General features: G+C 36.8%; 1 protein-coding gene across 3 annotated transcripts; it reads right to left on the bottom strand.

Annotated features, from left to right (window-relative positions):
* Positions 1–775: 775 nt before the first annotated feature.
* rtn3 (reticulon 3) lies at positions 776–20938 on the bottom strand. 3 transcript variants are annotated; one of them, XM_052560659.1, is made up of 9 exons: positions 20650–20938; positions 16050–16094; positions 10352–13255; positions 6578–6785; positions 5414–5552; positions 4752–4821; positions 4536–4582; positions 3140–3198; positions 776–2968 (listed from the first exon to the last, which is right to left on the bottom strand). In XM_052560659.1, exons 1-9 carry the CDS (start codon positions 20741–20743, stop codon positions 2920–2922), a joined length of 3615 nt encoding a protein of 1204 aa, XP_052416619.1. In that variant the 5' UTR covers positions 20744–20938; the 3' UTR covers positions 776–2919. The 3 variants fall into 3 exon arrangements, with proteins under 3 accessions (XP_052416619.1, XP_052416620.1, XP_052416621.1); XM_052560660.1 differs by lacking the exon at positions 10352–13255 and having other exon boundaries at positions 20650–20925; XM_052560661.1 differs by lacking the exons at positions 10352–13255; positions 16050–16094 and having other exon boundaries at positions 20650–20933.
* Positions 20939–21377: the final 439 nt, after the last annotated feature.

Here is a 21377-nt window from a genome sequence, read left to right on the forward strand (position 1 = left end):
AAATATCCTTTTTGCTCATTTCTCATAACAAAAAGTAATTTTGCACTGGTCTATGACAAACCGTCATAACGTTGTCAGCTCTCTCTTTAATCCTGTACAAGAGTGAACTAAAAAAACTAATGTGTCAGCACTGGTGTCACACGAGGATGCACAATTGTTTAATCTCTTCTCTTAATGCCATTTTTCTTGACCAAATGCAACTTGGAGGCACTTTCGAAGCTTGGAACGTCACACAGATCTTTTTATGGAGATTCCTGGAAAATGGCACACAATCTTTAAGGTTTGGTGAGTTTCTCTTGTATAATTTACTGCAACACCAAAAATCAATAAAATGTTAATGTCGGTATGAAAATCCTAGTAATTAAAATAATTTCTTTAACATTTCTTGTACAAATGATAGATTCAGATGTATGCAGCTGTAGCTGTACAAATTAAACTTTGTGATCTATATGATTTTAATGTTTTTGAAACTATTTTTTTTTATAAAAAAGGAGTAAAATCTATAATATTGTGAAATATTATTACAATTTAAAACGTTATACGTTTTTATTCCTGATATGGTAAAGCTGAATTTTCAGCATCATCACTTCAGTCTTCAGTGTCACGATCCTTTAGAAATCATAATTAAATCATTCTTCTGATTTGGTAATCAAATTATTGTCGGTGTTTAAAGTACCTGCTTAATATTTTTGTGTATTTTAGTTAATGTACCCTTGCTGAATAAAAGTATTAATACATTTATTTTTCAATCTTCAAAAAAAAAAGCACCACAAAATAAAGCGTTTTTGGCATTTTTATTAATTTCACTTTGACATCATTACAGGGAGCACAAGATTTCCTGTTTGCATCTTTTTTTTTTTTCTCGAAAGCTCCCACATATTCACTTAATTCAAAACTAACAAACTGAATGTCATCAATGTTAGTCATCACATCTATTCTTCAAGAGTCAAAAGCAAAAAGAATGTGACCTCTGTCAACCCTCCAAAAAAAAATAAAAATAAAAACAGCAAACATGCTAAAGTACTACAGGAATAAAAAAAAAAATATATATATTAAACTGAACCTCAGAAGAGAAAGCAAATAAAGACAAGGAACCTAAAGAGAGGTTTGCATCTATTAAATAATTAGTTATATAGTCATAATTTACCCTTAAACGCAAAGAAAACAATGTGGTAATGCAAATTGTCAGAGCTTGACCTGTTCTTGGAAAGCAACACCGCACATGTGACCTCGACTGTAGAACATGCTCGTGAAGCAACACAATGACAAGACACTTCTGTCAGAATCTGATCGTGTGTGTAAACATGCATACGACACAAAAGGTGAGAGAGAGAGAGAAAAAGAATTCATGAACAGCAAATCAAAGTATATTAGAAGACAAACTTTTAAAATGTGATGGAACGTGTTCGTGTTAAAACTAAAATTTTCCAATTTGGACATGCTTCCAACTGCATCAGCTGGAATGTTAAGCGAACAATGTCATAAAACCATCAGGAGCGGACAGACTATGCAGTAACAAAAGCAACAATTTGACTAACTTGATATATGGTAGATAATCCATTTATCACATCAAACCGTGTGCATAAATGCATTTGAGTAGTTTTTGCGCGGACTGACGCTGCTTTAAACACAGCGGCCCTACCTGAAGCTATTTTTCCCATGCTACCCTTTCCCTTTCAGAAATAAACTCAACCTTGCAGTTGTATCCTAAAAGCCGACAGTGTTTACAGTGGGGTTTCGACTTTCAAGGAAAAACAGTGTTACCACATGTGATTAGTAAGTGTAATTATCCAGCTTTAATAATAGTTCTTTGCAGCCTTTTTAAAATATTTAAACTTCCTCAGTGCCCAAGGTGGTAAACGATGCCCCAAAATACTGGGGTCTTACTTTTCTAGATGACGTGAATTATAGGCACTGGCCCCGTTTTAACAAAAATCGATGACTTGTGGGGCCAACATCACATCAAGCAGAAAGTTATTGCCTTCCTCTCCTGTATTCTGGTGCTCTGACGATGCTATACATAAAACTCAGTCTTAAGGTTATTCATATTTATTGTTAAGAAGCCAATGTCAGACAGGGGACTTAAAGCAGCCATCCTAATCGAGATATAATAACTAATATTTGAAGAGTAATAACAATAACATTTGCATGTGAACTCAACTCGCACCCCTCTCAGATTTGTGAGAGAGGTGCGAAAGAGACAAATATAAGAGCTGTATATTTGTTTGTTTTTTTAAATATAAAAAGCAACACTAACTACTTCACAGCAAAGAGCCTGTTGTAATCGAACTATATATACATACACAAAATTAAAAACTGCGCCAATAACGGAGGAGAGTGAACTAGACCGAATTATCGCTGCTGTTAGCATCCCGATCCATCCTAACGGATCAAAACGTGCAAGTCTAGAACGGTTCAGTGCATTTCAGACGGATACATACACATTTTTTGCATAACAAAGAGGAAATAAAGTATGTTTCAAAGTTCTCTCTTTTTTTTTTTTTGGTCAGCATTTTTCAGTGAAATGTTAATTTATATTTTTTTATAGTCTGTATTCATTACTACAACACCACCCAATCCAACACTCAAAACCAGGTCATAGGTTCAGTCTAGTTCACAAATCCTTCCGTGCACTGGCTTTCAAAATGGGCATCCAGTAGCATTACATCACTTCCTGTGTTGAAGAACACCAGTCCCTGGAGCCCCGGGCTTCTTTTCCTAATGCTCATTAATAAGCTGCTGAGTTAACATTGAATATCAAGAAGCTTTTTAGATTTTACATACTAGCTGGTTCAGTGCAGATGGTTGTTTTAAGGTGTGGGGTTAAACAGGGGAAGAGAGGGGAAAGGGGCTGGGCTTAGTGGAAGGGGATGCGGCTAAAGGATGGTAAACATGGTAACGATGGATCAGAGAGGCGGATCATTCTGCTTTACAGCGCTTCATCGATCCTGGGAGTTTCTCTTGTAGCCTGAAGGAGAAACAAAAATGAGACAAATGCCCATTAGGTGGCAATGTAACTATGTGGCATCAAGGCCTCACTCATTGGCAGCCATTTCCAACAGTCAGTTCTTTATAGATAAATAGAAGCGCACGGACGGTATACATTTTTACTGTATTACTCTACTCAAAGCATACTCACTTTGCAAATGTAGTGTTGACTTGAGTGCGTACAATGCCAATGTAATGGTCAATCTGGGTCTGTGGAAAGAGCAAAGAGAGCTTGCATCATAAGAAACAATGACTATAACATCAATGTGCTTTGATATGTGAATATTTATTAGATTAAATCACTGTTTAATAATCAGGTTGTAGGTTGTACTGCAATTTCAGTTTTTCTGTCTACAAATTTAAAACCGCATGAAATTGTAACGAAACTTTTCTTATACCATTAAAAACAGAACTCATATCTAATTTTATATATTAAATTGGACTTTTTAAGAATGTGCAGAGAATATTTCTTGAGGCCACTTTTGTAGATATAAATATATATCGGTGGAAAACCTGAATCTTCACAAACTAGGTGTCAGATCAACATATGGTCTGGTACCATTAAAATTCTTTTTTACTTAAAACAAAATAAACTGAAATAAAATACATTTATAAAAACGTAAACTTATTTTATTTCAGCTAGTTGCTGAGAAAACATCTCTTGATGTCCTAAAATAACTAAAAACAAAAAAAACATTTGAATACAAAAATGACAAAATAACGATTCATAGTAAAAAGCTATAATAGAGAGCTGTGGCTTTAATTTTCTCACTGTAAAGATATTAAAAACTGGGTTACTGCAGTTTTGAGGTCAGTGCATAGTGTTCTGCGCCATGGAAATTAAAGAGACAGTTCAGAGTTTTGTGGCACCATTATAGATGCATCATTATAGCCGTATATTACTGCTGCATTTAATTTGTGAAAAGGTTGGAAGAGGAAAAACTACTTTAGGCACTCATTAATAATCAAAGTTATATAAGAATTTAGGACTTGACAAATGCTTTAAGTAAAGATTATGACAAGTCTTTGGTAAGGGCTTACATAAGATCACTCTGGTGTAATAATCTAACATATTAATTAATATTCGATCTGAGTGGGCCGCCTGCTCTCAAACATAAACTGCATCGTAGCATGTGTCATCCATTATAAGATGCCTTTAAAGACAAGTAGAATGTTACAAAAGCTTGCCATTTTCTATTTTATTTATTTTCAACATTCTATTCAAAGAATTCTGGGAAAAAATGTACCACAGCTTACAAAAAGTACATCAAGCTTTGATAAGAAATGTTTCTTGAGCAGCAAATCATGATTTCTGAAGGATCATGTGACACAAAAGACGGAAGTAATGGCTGCTGAAAATGTATTCCAAAAGAAAACAGTTATTTAAAATTAAAATAAAACTACGTAATATTACTGTTTTTACTATATTTACCATTTACAATAAATGAAGCCTTGGCAAGCATATGAGATTAAAAACAAAAAAACAATTTAAAAATCGTACAATTGCACACAGTGTATAGTTTGCACCTGAAAGATCTTAATCTAACCTTGTTTTTCTCATAGATGGGCGGTACACTGAAGAGCAGGATGTCGGCTGGAAAAGAAAACACCCAGAATGAGATCATTACAACCAATCTTAAAATCTATGTGAATTATTTTTCAATTGGTCAGGCTATAATTGACATCAAGCAATTTTGTTCCCCACAAATCAAAAATACCCCTCAAATTTAAATGCGATGCTAAAAGTGGAACATTTGGCCTACCGAGGATGAGGATAGTGATGCCATTGAAGACCGCTCCGACATATGTCATCAACCACATAACCACTGCCAGCTGAAATCAGAAGGTAATGTGGGTCAAAAGAACACAAACATTTGAATGAATTCGGAAGTAAATGCAATGCTTTAATAAAAAACCTACAGCTAATATAGCAAGAAATACATTTAATCATTTAGCAGACGCTTTTACCCAAAGCGACTTACAAATGAGAAGAACAGAAGCAGTCAGGTCAACAAGAGAACAACAACAGTATACAAGTGCCATGACAAGTCTCAGTTTTTTTTTTATTTTATTAAATGAAAAAGACAAGAAAAGTTAAAGTACTGGTGTTAGTAGGTTAAGTGCAGGCGAAAAAGATGAGTCTTTAGATGTTTCTTGAAAATGAGTAATTTAAATAAATAACTGCTCCTTGTTGCCTCGTGTCTTATATACATACACATATATATATATATATATATATATATATATATATATACACATACATATACATACACACACACACACACACACACACACATTATATTTTTGTATGTACTGGAGAGAACCATGCATGTTTTGAACAAGCAGAAAAATAAATTGTGAAAGAAATACTTTTTTGGGGGAACTATCTCTTTAAATCATGGCTTTTATAATTGCTTGCACTGACCTTGAGGGAATCCACCAGATCCTCGACCAGAAAGAGGCGGCTCATCTTCTTGAGCACACGGTTGACGTGAGTGAGACAGGTGTCCACGTGCTTGCGGAAGGTCTCGGGGGGCACGGTGACATCTTTCTCCATCAGAGCCCTGTCACAGGAACATGGGTCAACCCAATTAGCACTGAATACCCACATACTTCTGAGAACCACTGCACCAACACTTACTAACACAGCAAATAACATTAAAAGTGCCAAAATGACCTATAATATTAAAGGTGAAGAGTGATGTGCATATTATTTATATACGCACACACACACACACACAGTACATATAGAAGTACTGTCAAATGATTAGTGGCCTTTATAATTGTTTGTGTACTGTGTATATTTTTAATATTTTAAATAAATAAATATAAATACACACACATACCGTAAATATTTCGAAAATATTACAATTTAAATATTTATATTCATAATTTATTTTATATATAAGTTTTTCTAGCTAGTTTTTAAAGCTATCTATAAACTGTAAAACATTTTTGTGATTTTAACAGTAAAAGACTAAACATGCTACAGTAAAAACCTGTTAATTAGTCATTATATACAATGAATAATTACATTTAAAGTAACTTTAGAAATAAAATACTGTTAAAATTACAGTTTTTGGAAGAGTCATTATATAATTTACAGTGAAAAAACTAATTGACAGTCACAGAATTCCCTGCATGATACCTCTTTTTTGAGGTTTTTATTTGTGGAAATACTAGTTTCTTCGTTGTGTACATTAGGGTTACATCTTGCATCTAATATTGTTAAATTAATGTTCATTGCAATATTTCAGTATCATGTGTGTCACCATAATGGTGTTTAGTATATGTTGCATGGACAGTTATTTTTGTGTCTGACCTTGTAGGAATTTCCCTTTCAGATGCAAAATGTATGGGTATCAATTGGTAGATTGCGCTGGTCATTATGGAAATTATCTGGTTGTGCCAGTGTACTTTAATGTCTGCACTGTCAGTAAATCACATGCAGAATTTTCCCCTCCCATCGCACTTTTATGGAATTGTGCAGCTCTTACGCCAATTTTCCCCATTTAGTAAATCTGGCCCTATTTTTTCAGTTTATTTACAGGACACAAAGACAGTCAGGCCAAAAACACAAGGCTCTTACTTGAAGGGATGTCCTTCATTGGACTTCTGCACAGCCTGGATGACAGATTTGTAGATGCGGAAAGAGATGGTGACACAGAGCAGGGCCAGCAGCAGGTAGGAGACCACACTGATCATGCTAAACGCTGCCAGAGAGAGCAGCAACAGCAGCGACACGCCAAACACCACACCTGACTTCTTAGGGTCCCGCCAGTGCACCAGGTCATTCACTGCACGACAGAGAGAGTATGTGAAAACTGTGTGTGTGGCATGATTCGATGAACGTTACATGATATATAGACACAGAGACAAAATGAATGAATTGTTGAACTGGTGCATAACACGTTAAGTCCCGAGTCTGCAGCTGTGAAAGGCAGCAACACATTATTTTAATGGGTTCTCTTTTTGTACCTGAACTGCAAAACTGTTAGGTCTCTCATAAATAATATAGAGCTCATATTTTCCATACGGCTGTGGTTACATAATGCAGTTTTCGAGTGGCTGGTGATGCAGCGTGAAAGGAACCTATTAAAGAAGCCTTACATAAAAGGCATTCTCCACGTGGAGCGATGCCTTGAGGGGGTTCGGCTCTGCGTCCCTTCCTTTTTTCAGGAAATTACGGACATATGGTCTGTGGGGGAACACGGCGGTATTCAAAACCTCTAATTTCAGAAAGAGAATGCACAATTTTGTACCCTACAAGAACAAAAAAATACACCCATATATATTTTCCTGGCAAAGACTCTTCTGTCTTTTCTGTCTTTATTAGAGGAGGATTCCCAACTTGGGCATGTGTGGGGACGGGTCCAGTAACACAAGACCATACACGTGCAAGCACTGGATGGTTGAAAACACAACCACGTCTTCCACTGTTACTATGTTTGGTCTGTCAGTTTTAATATATCACCTCAAGGAGACTGTCAATGCATTCATGCATTCGATTCAAGCTATACAAGGTCAGGAACAGCTTTCCCCCTCATGTTTTCAGGGAACTTTTAAACTCTGAAATGATATTTTATAAAATATACTGATTTAATATCTGTTCCACAGGGCATATAAAATTAAATTTTTGCAGGATTTCAATTGTTGAATACAACCAAGGTCAAGGTCACTATGGTGGGAGAGGCCAAAATAAGTAAATAAGTAAATAAATATAATTGGGTTGTATAAATATATATATATACAGTATACATATACAGTATACATATATACAGTAAAAACAGTAATTTTCTTTTTCTAATTTTCAAGCTTTCATAAGCTATTACTCTAATCTTCAGAGTCACATGATCCTTCAGAAATCGTTCCTAAACATTTCTTCAAAATCAAACATTGATACCAAAAACATGTTGAAAATGTTCTGCTTTGTATTTCAGTGGAAACTGATTTCTTTTGAAATAACTAGAAAGTTCAAAAGAACAGCTTTTATTTGAAATAGAAATATATATTTTTTACATTGTCATTACTGCCATCAATGTAATGCATTAGTATTAATTTAAAAATAAAAATCTTATTCGCACCCAATTTGAACTGGTTCTCATAACATGAAAAATGCCTTTCAAATTTTTATTGAGCTCCAGTCAGCTGAATGCTATATTTTAAGAGAAAAAGTGGGTAAAAAGAACAACACAGCACATTGGTGTGTGGCAAATGATTCAGAGCCCGAGAGAGCGCCATTGTTTTTGTCCACTCTCACAGCTTGGAGGCTGAAACGCTGCAGGGGTCTGAGTCCCTCCCAGAATGCTTTGCTAGTGCCCACGGGGAGACAGACTAGGCTGAAAACAGTTATTCGTTATCAGTCATTCCCTCCCTCCCTCGCTGGCGTTAGTGGACCCAGATACAACCGCATGCCCCAGTGGCTGCTGAGCTGCAGTGGCCTCTTTTAGTTCTCATATTGCTCGGCTCTTAAAGGTACATACACCATCTAATGCATTAGTGCGAAACCATGTGTGTGAGTCCACGTGTGTGTGAATCATTTAAGAGTCATGCATGAGATCAACCATCCCACCCAAGTACACGAATCTCAACTTAAAATACATTTCCTCGTCACAGTGAGTGCTCATTTGTAAGTTCAGAAACGAACAGCACGAGCCAATTTTCATGCAATGAAACCCTAATGAGGTCATTTATTTAAAGGCTACTGGCGATATTTATACACTATGGTCTGTTTTAGGGTGCTTAAAATGTTTGCACTTGCTTCTCATCCTTTTAAAGTCTAAAGTGAAATTCAACTACTATATTTTACTAGGCAGCCAATTTGGAAAATTTCTAATGCCTAATATGAATATTTATTTATATAGCTTCATATTCTTATAAATAAATAATTGAGTTCAGCGATTAGCCAAACCTATACTAGAGTTCACACAACCACATGCTATTATCTACAGCTCAACTAAAACTCCCATCAAAACCATGGAAAGCACTTAATCTGCTGTATTTAGATGACTGACAGCTAAAATACCAGGTTGCAATCATTGTTAAAAAAATAAATAAATCTCACCCACAGTAAACAATTCAAGCAGACGGAACAGTGAGATAAAGAATGCTCTAGATCAATTAAATAACCCACTTACTCTGTTACAGCTATACATGGCATTTGGGACAAGAAATGAAGTATGAATTGGCAACACTTTACAGTTAAGCTGAATTCATTAACATCAGTTACTTTTACTCAGTGTTAATTTCTAAAGATACGAATATAATTAACATTTCCAATGCATATGAATGAACATAAATGAACAACAAAAGAATATATTTATAACAATATAGTATATTAATAAATAATAATTTACCTGTATTAATAAATGTGGTAAAAAAAAAAATACATAATACATATTTAATATTCTCAGCTTGTTTTGGAAACTTAAAGAGAATAAATAATAATAATAATAATAATAATAATAATAATAATAATAATAATAATAATAATATAGGCTATTTGTTTAATTGAAATGAACAATTGTGCTGATAATAAATAATCACAGTAATCTTTAACCTTGATAAAACCCTGAATATACCTCTTATTAAGGAAGTGTCGGCTAAGAGCTTAATTGTAGACATCATAACATAGTCATATGTGGTAAATGAAGCATTCAAAACATGTACACGCTTTAGATAATGAGTCAGGCTTTGGATCGTTCTCTCTGCATGTGTGAGAAATAACTATGAGTTTTACTGGGCAATCTGTGACAAGAGGCTAATATAATTAAGACTATAATACTTAAAAACATATTTTGAGTGCATAGTATTTATAATTAGTTAACGGCTTAAAATTGAGTTAATCACTTTCTCTTGTGTCACACTAGGTGAGTTCACACATAAAGCAATAGCATATTAACTGCCAAATGGAAGATAATGATACTCCTGTTAAACGACACATTTATCCTTTATCCTGGTTACATAAAAAGATGAAACCAGAGACAAGACATGTACTTTACCATCTGACTTCAAGGGCTTTGCATGCAGCCATCCTGCAGGAATGTTTTATACAGTTAATTATCACTTTTAATATTGTACCATCATGTTTTTAAGGTCATGAGACATGCCTTGGAAAAAAAATACAACAGTACATTTAAGATAGATTACCTCACAACAAACAAGACATTAATAATCTCCATAAGGCTATTGTAATAACTTGAGAGTGTTTAGTTATTGCCATTTTTCAGAAGCATTCTTATAGGTTAGAGTTGAGTAAATTAAAGTAGAGTTATAAAGTAAAAGAGGTAAGTAAAATCTAGTGTCTGGGCATTCAATGCTTGCAAGGTTAGCAGGCTACTTGCCCAGAAGAAAGACATGTTACCTGTAAGATGGGTTAGTATTGCTGTCAAGACATGCTCTGCAAGGTGGTAGGCCTCTGCTACCCAAATGTCGATTGCCTCTACCTCTTTGGAAAGTAAGGCATCAGGCTGATACTTGTTTTGAAGCATGTGAGAAGAGGAGGTGACTGAGGCCTCAGGTCTAGGTGTAGGAAGTGGAGCATTATCAGGCTTTAGGATAGTCTTCTTAGTGGGAATACCCTTGTCTTTGTCCTCTTGGCTGCTACCAAGCTCTTTTAAAGCAGAAATTGTGAGGCGCTCCTGCTCCATGTCCAAGATCATAGCTGGGGATGATTGAGTGGAAGCAGGAGCATCAGATTTTGGATTCTGGTCTATAGCTTCGTGTCCGGGACTGAGGACCTCAGGTTCCTCATCCTGCCGTGACTTAAGACACTCCCTCATGAACTCCACGAAGCTGTCAGTCGCTGCGGTTACTGAACATTCGGTTTCAAATGTCTCTGTATCACTTAGGGTCTCTGGTGAGTCCGGTCTATCTAAAAGATCTTTGGTGGGCACAACATGAGGTTCAGACTTGGTTATCACTGATCCCTCAGTAACCTCATTTGCCACAGGGCCAGAAATATCTTCTCTGATTTTGCAAGACTGCTCATTGTGAAAAGAGGGAAGTGGTGCAGGTGGGTTCTCTTGAACTAGTGGCTGTCGATCAATGGACTGGACTGTCGACGACTCCTGTTCCTGCATGACTGAAGCCTTGATTTCTACTGATGACTTCTGATCTTCTGAATCAATACTTGGCATTTTGTTTTGAGGGATTATAGTCTCAATATCATCAGGAATATCAGATGAAGGGTCAGACAGGGAAGGGTCAGGCACAGATTCATAGTCTAGCCTGCATTTGTTGGGTGTCTCATTGAAATAATCAGGGATATGCTGAAAAGATTCTGGAACATTTGGTTTTTGATTATCTTGAAGACAGCTTGACTTTGAAAGCTCTGTTTTCTCACCTTTGCTTTCCTTAAAATAAGATGAATTCAGCTGGTCTTTTAAAGCAAGCTCTTCACTGTCATAGTGATCAAGATAAGTCTCTACATCACTGGGCTCATTTGATCGGTAACTGATGTCAGTGGGAAGGTCAGAAAGTATTTCTGCAGTCTTGTCTAGGTCTTTATCAAGGGATAACTCTTTAAGGGGTTCAAAGGTCACTAAATCCTGAGACATAATCTCTTGAGAGTCCTCTGAATTCAGGCCTCCAGAGTCTGGAGAGGACTGGAGAAAAATGCCACTTTCATGATCATCTTCAATCACGTTGTGTTCAGGAGAGTGCTCAGCATCAGAGTCATTTTGATTTGTGTGAGAGGAAATGACATGGTCAGGCTTATGCTCATCATGTATAGTTTCTATAAATACTTGTTCTGGAACATCGGAGTCATGTTGCTCTGGTGACCTTTTGCCGTCACCTTGAAATATCTGACACTTTTCATCCTCCTCCTCCTCTTCTGCTTCTACCTCAAGTGGTTCCTCATCATCACTTAAAACTTGTTCCTCGGTTTCAATTACATTGATAATAGGTACCAGAATTGGCTGTTTTTCAGGGATTGGAACCTTATCCTCTACCTTGTGGGTTTTGGTGTCAAAGTTTCCCACTGTTGGGATGCTCATGGTTTCCTCAATCACTGTATCATCCGACTCCCCAGAGCTGTCTACCTCTTGAATTTCAACAGGCTCCAAGTTTCCCTTTGAAATATTGGAATGTTGCGAAGAACTAGGCTCCATCTGTTGGGACACAGGGGGTGATGGAGACTCAAAATCTGCAGGAGGAGTAGGGGATGAAGTAAGCTCTTGGTTGTCAGGGAATACCTGATAGCCCATATCAGCTTTCTCTTGTTTGTCCCACATATAGGCTGTCGGTAAAAAGTTCAGGTCAAATTCAGAATCTTCCTCAACATTCTCTTGTTTTGATTGCTTGTTGTCATCCTCCTTTGACTGATTGATGTCATCTGGCATTTCAATGGGACTGTCCATAAACTGATCAGGAACTCCTGCAAAAGGTTCTGGAACTTCTGCTGTATCAACATTGTTTGGTTTCATCACTTTGGATGGACTCTCTTGCACCATAGGAGAATCTGGATCTTCAGTGTTGAAATCTGGTGCTGGAGGTAAGTGAGCTTTCATCCAGTCAGCAGTGTCCTCAAAGTCACTTCCACGCCTTTCCTCTCCAAGCACTTCAAATGGTGATTCTGGAGATTCCTGCTCGTTTGAGATGGTCCTTTTCTGAAAGGGTGATTCTGGAGATTCCTGCTCATTTGACATGGTCCTTTTCTCATAGGGCAATTCTGGAGATTCCTGCTCCTTTGACATGGTCCTTTTCTGAAAGGGTGATTCTGTAGATTCCTGCTCGTTTGACATGGTCCTTTTCTGAAAGGGTGATTCTGTAGATTCCTGCTCGTTTGACATGGTCCTTTTCTGAAAGGGTGATTCTGTAGATTCCTGCTCGTTTGACATGGTCCTTTTCTGAAAGGGTGCTTCTGGAGATTCCTGCTCATTTGATGTTGTCCTTTTCTGAAAGGACAAGGGGGAGGAATTTCCAAGTGATTCCGTAGGGGCCTTCTCATATTGACGCTCTTTAAAATGTGGAAGCCCCCCATCACTTTTATCAAAATCATTCTGCTTTGCAGCTAAAGCTTCTAGTGCTTTGATTCTCTCAGACACTGGGGATGTCTTTATAGGGGAGTCCTGCTTTTGCGAGCCAAAAGATGAATCAAAAAGCTCCCGTTTCTCTTTGAAGGTACGATCTATGTTGTCAGCAGGTGATCCTGAGGAGTCGTTTCCATAAGCAACTGGTGAAGAGGAACTTGACTGAGAAGAAAAGCGAAGAGATGTGGCCAAATTCTCTGAAGGTTTATCAGAGCCCAGTACCACTCTTTTGTCTGCATCCATTATGCAGGAGGAAAGAGGAGGAAAAGGAGGGTTGGAAATAAAGATCAAGGCATACTTTACCTTAATTCCGATTTGCTAAAGCAGGGGAACATGCTAAAGCGCAGGTTTTTATAGGATTGCCTTAAACAAATCAGGAATTTCAATTTCAAAGCCAAAGATCCCAACTACTTTAGCAATCAGCAGTTACATTGTAACTTTATGGAGCATTCCCCAAGATGCTGAATTTGCTTGCATCCGTTTAACTGAAGCTAAAGCGATCATGCACACACACTGCATGGTCTCACATATTAATGGATGGAGTTTGATGTCTGCATGCCAGCTTGACAATGCGCTGATACCATTGAGGAATCTCAATGACACACAAAAGGATTCTTAATGGTTTTAATGTATTATTCCTGTAAGGGCAGATTTACACAACTGTAAAACAGACAAACAAAATGAAGTATAATACACTAAAAAAAATGATATATTTTTATATAGTTATTGTGGATTCCACTAAAGGGCTGTCTAAGCTATGCCCTAACTATCAAACCATCTAAAAAAAGAGAGAGGACAAAGTAATCAAATTATGGTGTAGATGACACAATGAGTCCAGAATTATAAGAGCACAGGAAATTCAGCAAAGTAAATGCTGGACACATGCTAAAAAGGAAATTCTGACCACTTTACTATGCAACACAATGACTTTGTCTGAAAGATGAACAATTCTGCCATCACAGGCACTATGTGGAGGTAGGTAGGTAACAAGGCACATCTAAATACAATGTTTCCATTACATATGTTAAACAATAATTTTAAGTTTAATATTTTCTCCTGACTCTCCTGTAGGGTGATAAAACCAGTTGTGGAGGGACTACAGGTACCTCTGTAACATAACACACTATGACTACCACATTCTAACAACCTTATTATTTTGTCCATTTACAAACATGACACTTCCTGGTTTTACTTGAAGATACTATCTTTGAATTTGCATGCTGTAGGCTACATTTCTGCAACTGACAGAAACTAGTATTTTCCCAATTCTGTAAATATAGGGTTTACGTAGTAAGAGTAAAGCCTTCTAGAAATAGATTCAATTTATAAGTATACAAAATGGACAATACGTAACTTATTGTACTTTACATGTCAGTTTACATGTTATTGCTCACCACTGTTTCAACTTGAAGACTTTAAACAAAATCAAAATCTAATTAAGATTGTGGTATGGTTAAGTACCCATTGTGCAAACTGAGGAACGCTATTATGATGATTCGTTTAAATAGTATATCTTTATGAAAAAAAAATCTTAATGAAAAAATATGCAAAATATTTCACATAATCAAAGTATTTAAACCAGTTTTAAATAGCAAATAGTATCAACTGAAATTTATTTATTCAAGATAATGGCATTCCTAACATTGAAGGGATACCTATGCTATCTGAAGACTCTGCTTCCTATATATAAATTCTACAGTGATAAAAATACTAAAAAGTAAATAGACACGATACAAAAGAACAAACAAACACAAACAAAAAGACTGAAATTTGAGGATTTCCTCTTACTCTGTGGTAAAAGACAACATGCAAAATGCATGGAAAAAGCAGGTGAAGAGTCAGCCGCAGCAGTCATGGGGATGTAACCCCAAGCAGCGTCCTGTTGCTAGATCCCTCCCCAGTGGCGCTCTACCTTCAGGACCAGTGCAGTGTTGGGGGTGTAGCTCCAAACACCACTTGTTATGGGGGAGGGGGACATCAAGGACACGAATCCTCAGGGACACAACCTGATCCATTTTTAGGATTCAGCTCTCGCACAAAGTGAACTTGAACTTCTCTGCTATCTTAAAATAAGGTGGCAATCTTGGGATTAAGCTGGACCCACAGTAACGCTGACCTAAATCATGTTTGCAGTGGGTACAGACTCAAGTCTGTTGAATTTCTAGCATTTGTGGGGACTTAGCTTTCCCATTTTTAATCTGTGAACCATGTCAGATGTGGGGTGCTTATGAAACGAAAAAGGATACTGATGGTTGATAGGAGGTTTTAACCACAAATTATTGTCAAGAATGGCTACATTCAACATTTTTAGCCCGGGAACCCATATAAGTTTTATATATGTACATATATATATATGTTTTATAAGTAGAGACAGTGTTAAATCAATTAAGTCATTAGAAGACAAGTCACAGAAATTTGGACCTCAGTTGAAGAGCATTCATGAATTGAATTAAAGTTTGATGATTTAAAAAAAACTGGAGAAAACAGGAGGGACATGGCATTTTATTATGGATTCCAACATGCATGATTGCAAGGGGCTCACCATTAGAAACAGCAAGGGTCTTGTTACAAAACTGGTCAGGGAGGGTGGTTGGACTGTACAGTACACGGTCAAGTGACATGCAGGTGTGAGACCAACTATGAATTTAATTATTAATGTTTAGGTAAGAGCTTAGCTATCAAGACCATAACGATTGAAGAAGAGGACATTCTGATGATATTCCACAGAAACTGGTTGGATTCTAGCTTAAGGATCTAACTCCTTAGTAAAACAGTTGGTAGCTTCTTTCGGTGTCCTCTGCTTCATTTCCTACTACTAAAAGGAAGAACTCTAAAAGAAGCCCTTACTGCGAACATCTAGTCTGGTACAGAGAAGGAGAGGGTCACTGGCGAGAGGGATGGAGAGCGTCATAGCAGCAGCCCAGCGGGATATAGCATACTTAATAGAACAGAGATGACAGAGGAGCATGGAGAGAAAGATAAAAGGTAGAGAAGCAGGCGAGCATCATAAGAGAACTATACACTTGCCTTGAGGAGACTGAATGAGAGATACAGGCGAAGAAAAAAAGGAATCTGAAAAAATAAAATAGGACAGAAGAATGAGAAGAAAAGTCTCAGTATCCTTCTTATACTCTACATTTGAAAGGGGAAAATGTTAGTGAAATGTTCAGCGAAGCACCATCTACTGTACATCTCAAGAATCTAGAAAAGTAAATGAAAAAAAAAAAAAGAGTTGACAGCAAATAACTAAGCGCTTTACTTGTCAAGGAATAGAGAGAGAGAGAAAGTCACCATTTACTGAGCCTCGTATCGTTCTAAACCGGAGCGATTTTCTTCTGTGGACTACAAGATGTTTTAAGTCCAAACAAACTTTTATCTTGTAGACTTTTAAATGTAAAGAAAAAAAAAGACCTTCTATTGTGCGATACAGTTTTGGAATAACATAAGAGTGAGTGAATAATTACAGAATTGTACTTCTTGGTAACCTTTCCCTTTAATCTACTATTCAAGTAAGTTAACTTCATATCTGTGAGATAATCAACCATTACCATAATTCCATAATCATTTTTGTAAAGCTATTCCAAAAAAACATTCCTCAGTCTTTTGTGTATGCAGCTTATACTAACTTGAAAGACTTTTACAGAATACTGTACTCAAATGAATTTGTATGGAAGTTTTTCCTAAAAAAATGCTAAATTAAATGGTTCAAATGCTAAAAAATTATAAAATAAAAAAATACATAAATAAAAAAATAAAAATAAATAAATAAAATGATAAAAATGGCCACAGATAGTATTTAATTGACAAGGCTCATAGGACAACTTTATTATACAAGCATTTAAGAGTTTTAATTATGACTGGGACTTAATTAATTGTTAAAGAAAAACAAATATCAAATAATTTCATTTTATTTTTGTTCTAGCTGATTACTACAAATGAAGAAATGAACTTGCAATTGATTAATCATTTTAACATACATTTTGTGAATTTGATTTAATATTTGAAAGTTTGAACATTTGATACACAATTTTAAATTTGTGAGAATAATAATAAATAAAAAAACATGAGTGATCATTCACAGTACCAGAAATAAAAAAAAACATTGCTTATACATTAAACATGATCCTATTTTCATGTGTATTATACACATAACATATACTACCTATTAAAGCACATTGTTCCTATACAAACGGAAATAATCACATACACAACATTCCTTGAAGATTCAGCTGCATAGTGTACAATACTTAATCAAAATAGTCAAATGATGGAACTTTCTCATGGAATTTTCAATGATCCCTCCCATACTTTCTGACATCTAACCCTGCAAAGCACCCACATGTTGCACCACTGTGTTATGTAACCTGTTAAGGGAAGCCATTATCACCCACACTTCAAAAATCCATGTGATTTGGAAGCAAACAATATTTGCATTCATCCAGAAGCCACTTACAACAGTTGGGTCAATCATTAGGCTAAAGAGGCAACACTAGGTCACCAGAATTGGATTCATCTACACTGGAATCTCAACAAGAACAGGGAGTGCCAAGAGTGAGAGTGGTGAGAAAGTTTAAGAGAACAGGTTGATCGAGTAATGCAACAGTTTTGAACAGGGCAAGCTCTACTGGTCACAAATAAGGAGTCTACCCCTGCTTCACGGCATTCCTTCTCCAAACCACACCCAAACACTTTAAATAAGCAGCACACCTTGCACCATTGATGTGGACACCAAAATCCTGACAAAACCACACACCCTCAGTCATCTTGATTGATGTTTTTTCACACTTATGAGTCGACCATATAGAATCTGCTTCCCTTTTTGTGATAGCAGCAACCACGTCTGCATTTATAGCATCATAATCTGATATCCTACCATGGTCGGTTGGTCATGTTTAGCCAGAAAACATTTAATAAGGAAATAAGGTGTAGTGATCCAACATCCAAGGATCTGATAGACAGATTACATCCATTGCAAAGGACAAAAGGTTAACACCAAGATGGCTTGTGTTACTGGGCAATGCTTATAGTGGGACTGGATTGACCTCTGACTCTAGAAGAGCCTGTGTGGCATCTCTGTCATGCCAGCAATATCAGCTCTATTCCCGAGGGGACTTAATGATGACACCTAAATCTTTAAGAGTGCCGCCTCAGCAAGCTGTATTGACCCTAGGGAGCATGGCCAATCGTTTCCTGACAAAGCAAAAGACAGTATTGATATAGCGAAGATGAATTTGATTTGAATGTCTCATGTCGTTCCAAACCCGTGAGACCTCCGTTTATCTTCGGAACACAGTTTAAGATATTTTAGATTTAGTCCGAGAGCTCTCAGTCCCTCCATTGAAGCTGTGTGTACGGTATACTGAGTGTCCATGTCCAGAAAGGTAAGAAAAACATCTTCAAAGTAGTCCATGTGACATCAGAGGACCATTTAGAATTTGTTGAAGCATCGAAAATATATTTTGGTCCAAAAATCAAACGTCAACTGTCACAGCAGTCGTGTTCACAACAGACCCGGAAGAGAAGACAATACTGAATAAAGTCGTTATTTTTGGACCAAAATATATTTTCGATGCTTCAACAAATTCTAACTGACCAAATGATGTCACATGGACTACTTTGATGATGTTTTTATTACCTTTCTGGATATGGACAGTATACCGTACATACATTTCCAATGGAGGGTCAGAAAGCTCTCGGACTAAAATCTAAAATATTTTAAACTGTGGTCCGAAGATGAATGGAGGTCATACGGGTTTGGAACGACATGAGGGTGAGTCATTAATGACATCATTTTAATATTTGGGTGAACTAATCCTTTAATTAAAATAATTTATAATTAAGTAAGTTGCATTCATGTAAATACACCTGAAAGACTACTTGATCTCATTCAAAATGAACCAGGAAGGAAAAAAAGTGATGCACTTTGCAAAAGACACTAACATAACTCAGTTCACAGCTACAATTCTACTGACGGACCTTAACCTGAATTTAACCCAAAATATTGGATTAAAACAACATTTGGCTAGGTATGGCATCATTTAATACCTTATATTTACAAACAGGCTTTTACTATGTGTAGTGTGACATGGCACCCAGACAGGAATCTCAGATTGAGTCTTGCAGGGCCATTGCAACTAAATTTAACCATCCAGTTCAATATGTCACCTTCACATATGGCGTCTGTGATAGTAAGCCTGTAGGCCAGTCATCATGTCTATTCTTCCAGCAATATTCTGATACCTAACTGAAATCAATTTGCCCAAGCTCAAGAGTAAAAAAAAAGCAACTGAAGGCATTAAACGATTTGAAAGAGAGCTGAAAATTCAGAGCAGGGTGACGTCACGAGTCTTAACTTCATGTTCTAATTCTATTAGATTCCCAGACGACTTAATGAAGCCAAACCAAGGAGGCCAGAAGTGCTCCATATATTGCTGACGACCCAAAAAGCACTGAACCAACATCCCTAGTCAACAAAAACCATGCTGCATTGTTTTCACCACGGAAAAATATACAGGAACCGAACAAAGGGCAGCTCATCATTTCAACACAACACTGAGTGTTGAGTAAATATGGAACAACTTAACTGCATTTATTAGGGCAAGGGGTTTGTTTTCCATTTTCCTACATATATACATAATGCGTGTGTGTATACATATACATACATAAGCGAGACCAATTTATTGACAAATCAATCCTTGCTTGGACTTGGCAGAGGAGAAGGTAATTCTGACTCATTCCCGCGAATCGATTCTTTAATACTGTCTATTTTAACAAACCTAGAATTTTTTTTCCGCCATGACATAATTACGTCACCCTGACTGGGCATATTTACACATCCCAATATAGTAATATGCAATCTTTTTTTTTATTATTAATATTAATATATCAGTTTATTTTAATTTATTATGTGCCAATTCAATATGCTACAACCATAATTTAGTTCATAAAAAAATATTTTAGAACTTTTATGATACCCTAATAATACAATTAATTAAAATCAAATATAAATGTTTCGTAAAGGTTCTTGGTTCAAAAACTGAAAACAGCTACATTGATTATTCTAGCTTGTCACGTCGCTAGCACTGTAGATGTGTATGTAGGTTCTTCCTTCGTTTACACTGTCTTCCTGTTTCGGATGCATCTGCAGTGCAGAGCATCAGCTGAGCCGCAACATGTGCCCATTTCAGCATGGGTTCAAAGGGGTATTATGTGTCCCCATATTTCTCCGTGGCCTTCTCCTAAAAATAAACGTCAGGTCAAAGCTGTGCACACATTCATTCTGAGTCCAACATCCGTCATAACATTTCTGCCTGCAAAGTGTAATGCCAAAACCCCTCCTACTATGCCCAAAAGGAGGCGATATGGAAAGTGTACGTGAAAAATAAAAAGTGCAAGACTATTAACATTACATAACGCCAGAGAGACACAGTACTAGCTTACAGGCATTTTAAACTTGTACATTCATTCAAATCGATCTGATTTACACGATTTGAACTGGTACGTTATTGTTCTTAAATTCGCCATTCAGTGCGACTTCGATTTGGAACGTCGGTAAATTCCATCTTAACTTCTAAACAAATAGAACACAGTTCAACGGAACTGTTCTATGACGTTCACGTTCTCTTACCGGAAAACTTGGAGTCTTTGGACGATGCAGAATGCGCATCGTTGAGGCCTTGTGACGACGAAATCTGAGAAGATTGGGTCATTGGATCTGCCATGTTTGTCGTGTTGTTCTACAGGTTCTGTAGTTTAGAATGGTCGTTTGAAGTTTGGCTGCTGATGGACACTCTGAACGCTCCCGGTTCACCGAGTATTTCCGAGTACAGCAGCGGCGTCACCGAGCCTGTACAAGCACATTAGGTGAACCTGCCTGAATGTTGCAGTGGATGGGGGCGGCGGAAGACAAATAGGGCGGGTATGAGTGAGTGAGAGAGAGAGAGAGAGAGAGAGAGAGAGAGAGAGAGAGAGAATTAGAATTCGATATTTTGCAACAAACAATCATTTTACTTCACGTGTCCCATAAATTTTAGAGCTAGACCTCTGACTTTTCTTATACAGAGACAGCATCACGTGTTGCAAACAAATGCTTTCTGTATTACAGTTACGATCTACACACTATTACCTGTAACTTAAGTGGTTGTTACATATGTCCATTATTTTAAATAATCTCACGATAATATCACCATTTATTGTCACAGATTTTACATTCTACTATTTCCACACAGTTGTTGTTAGCCCTGAAAGCTACGGACAGTTTGGATTAGATTGATGTCTAATCTATCATCGCCTACTTAGAAAACATACACAAAACGCTATGTAACTCTTTGGGGCGTGATTATGTAATGTTTTCGC

Source organism: Carassius gibelio, chromosome B7, assembly GCF_023724105.1.
Source record: "Carassius gibelio isolate Cgi1373 ecotype wild population from Czech Republic chromosome B7, carGib1.2-hapl.c, whole genome shotgun sequence".
NCBI classification, from domain to species: domain Eukaryota; kingdom Metazoa; phylum Chordata; class Actinopteri; order Cypriniformes; family Cyprinidae; genus Carassius; species Carassius gibelio.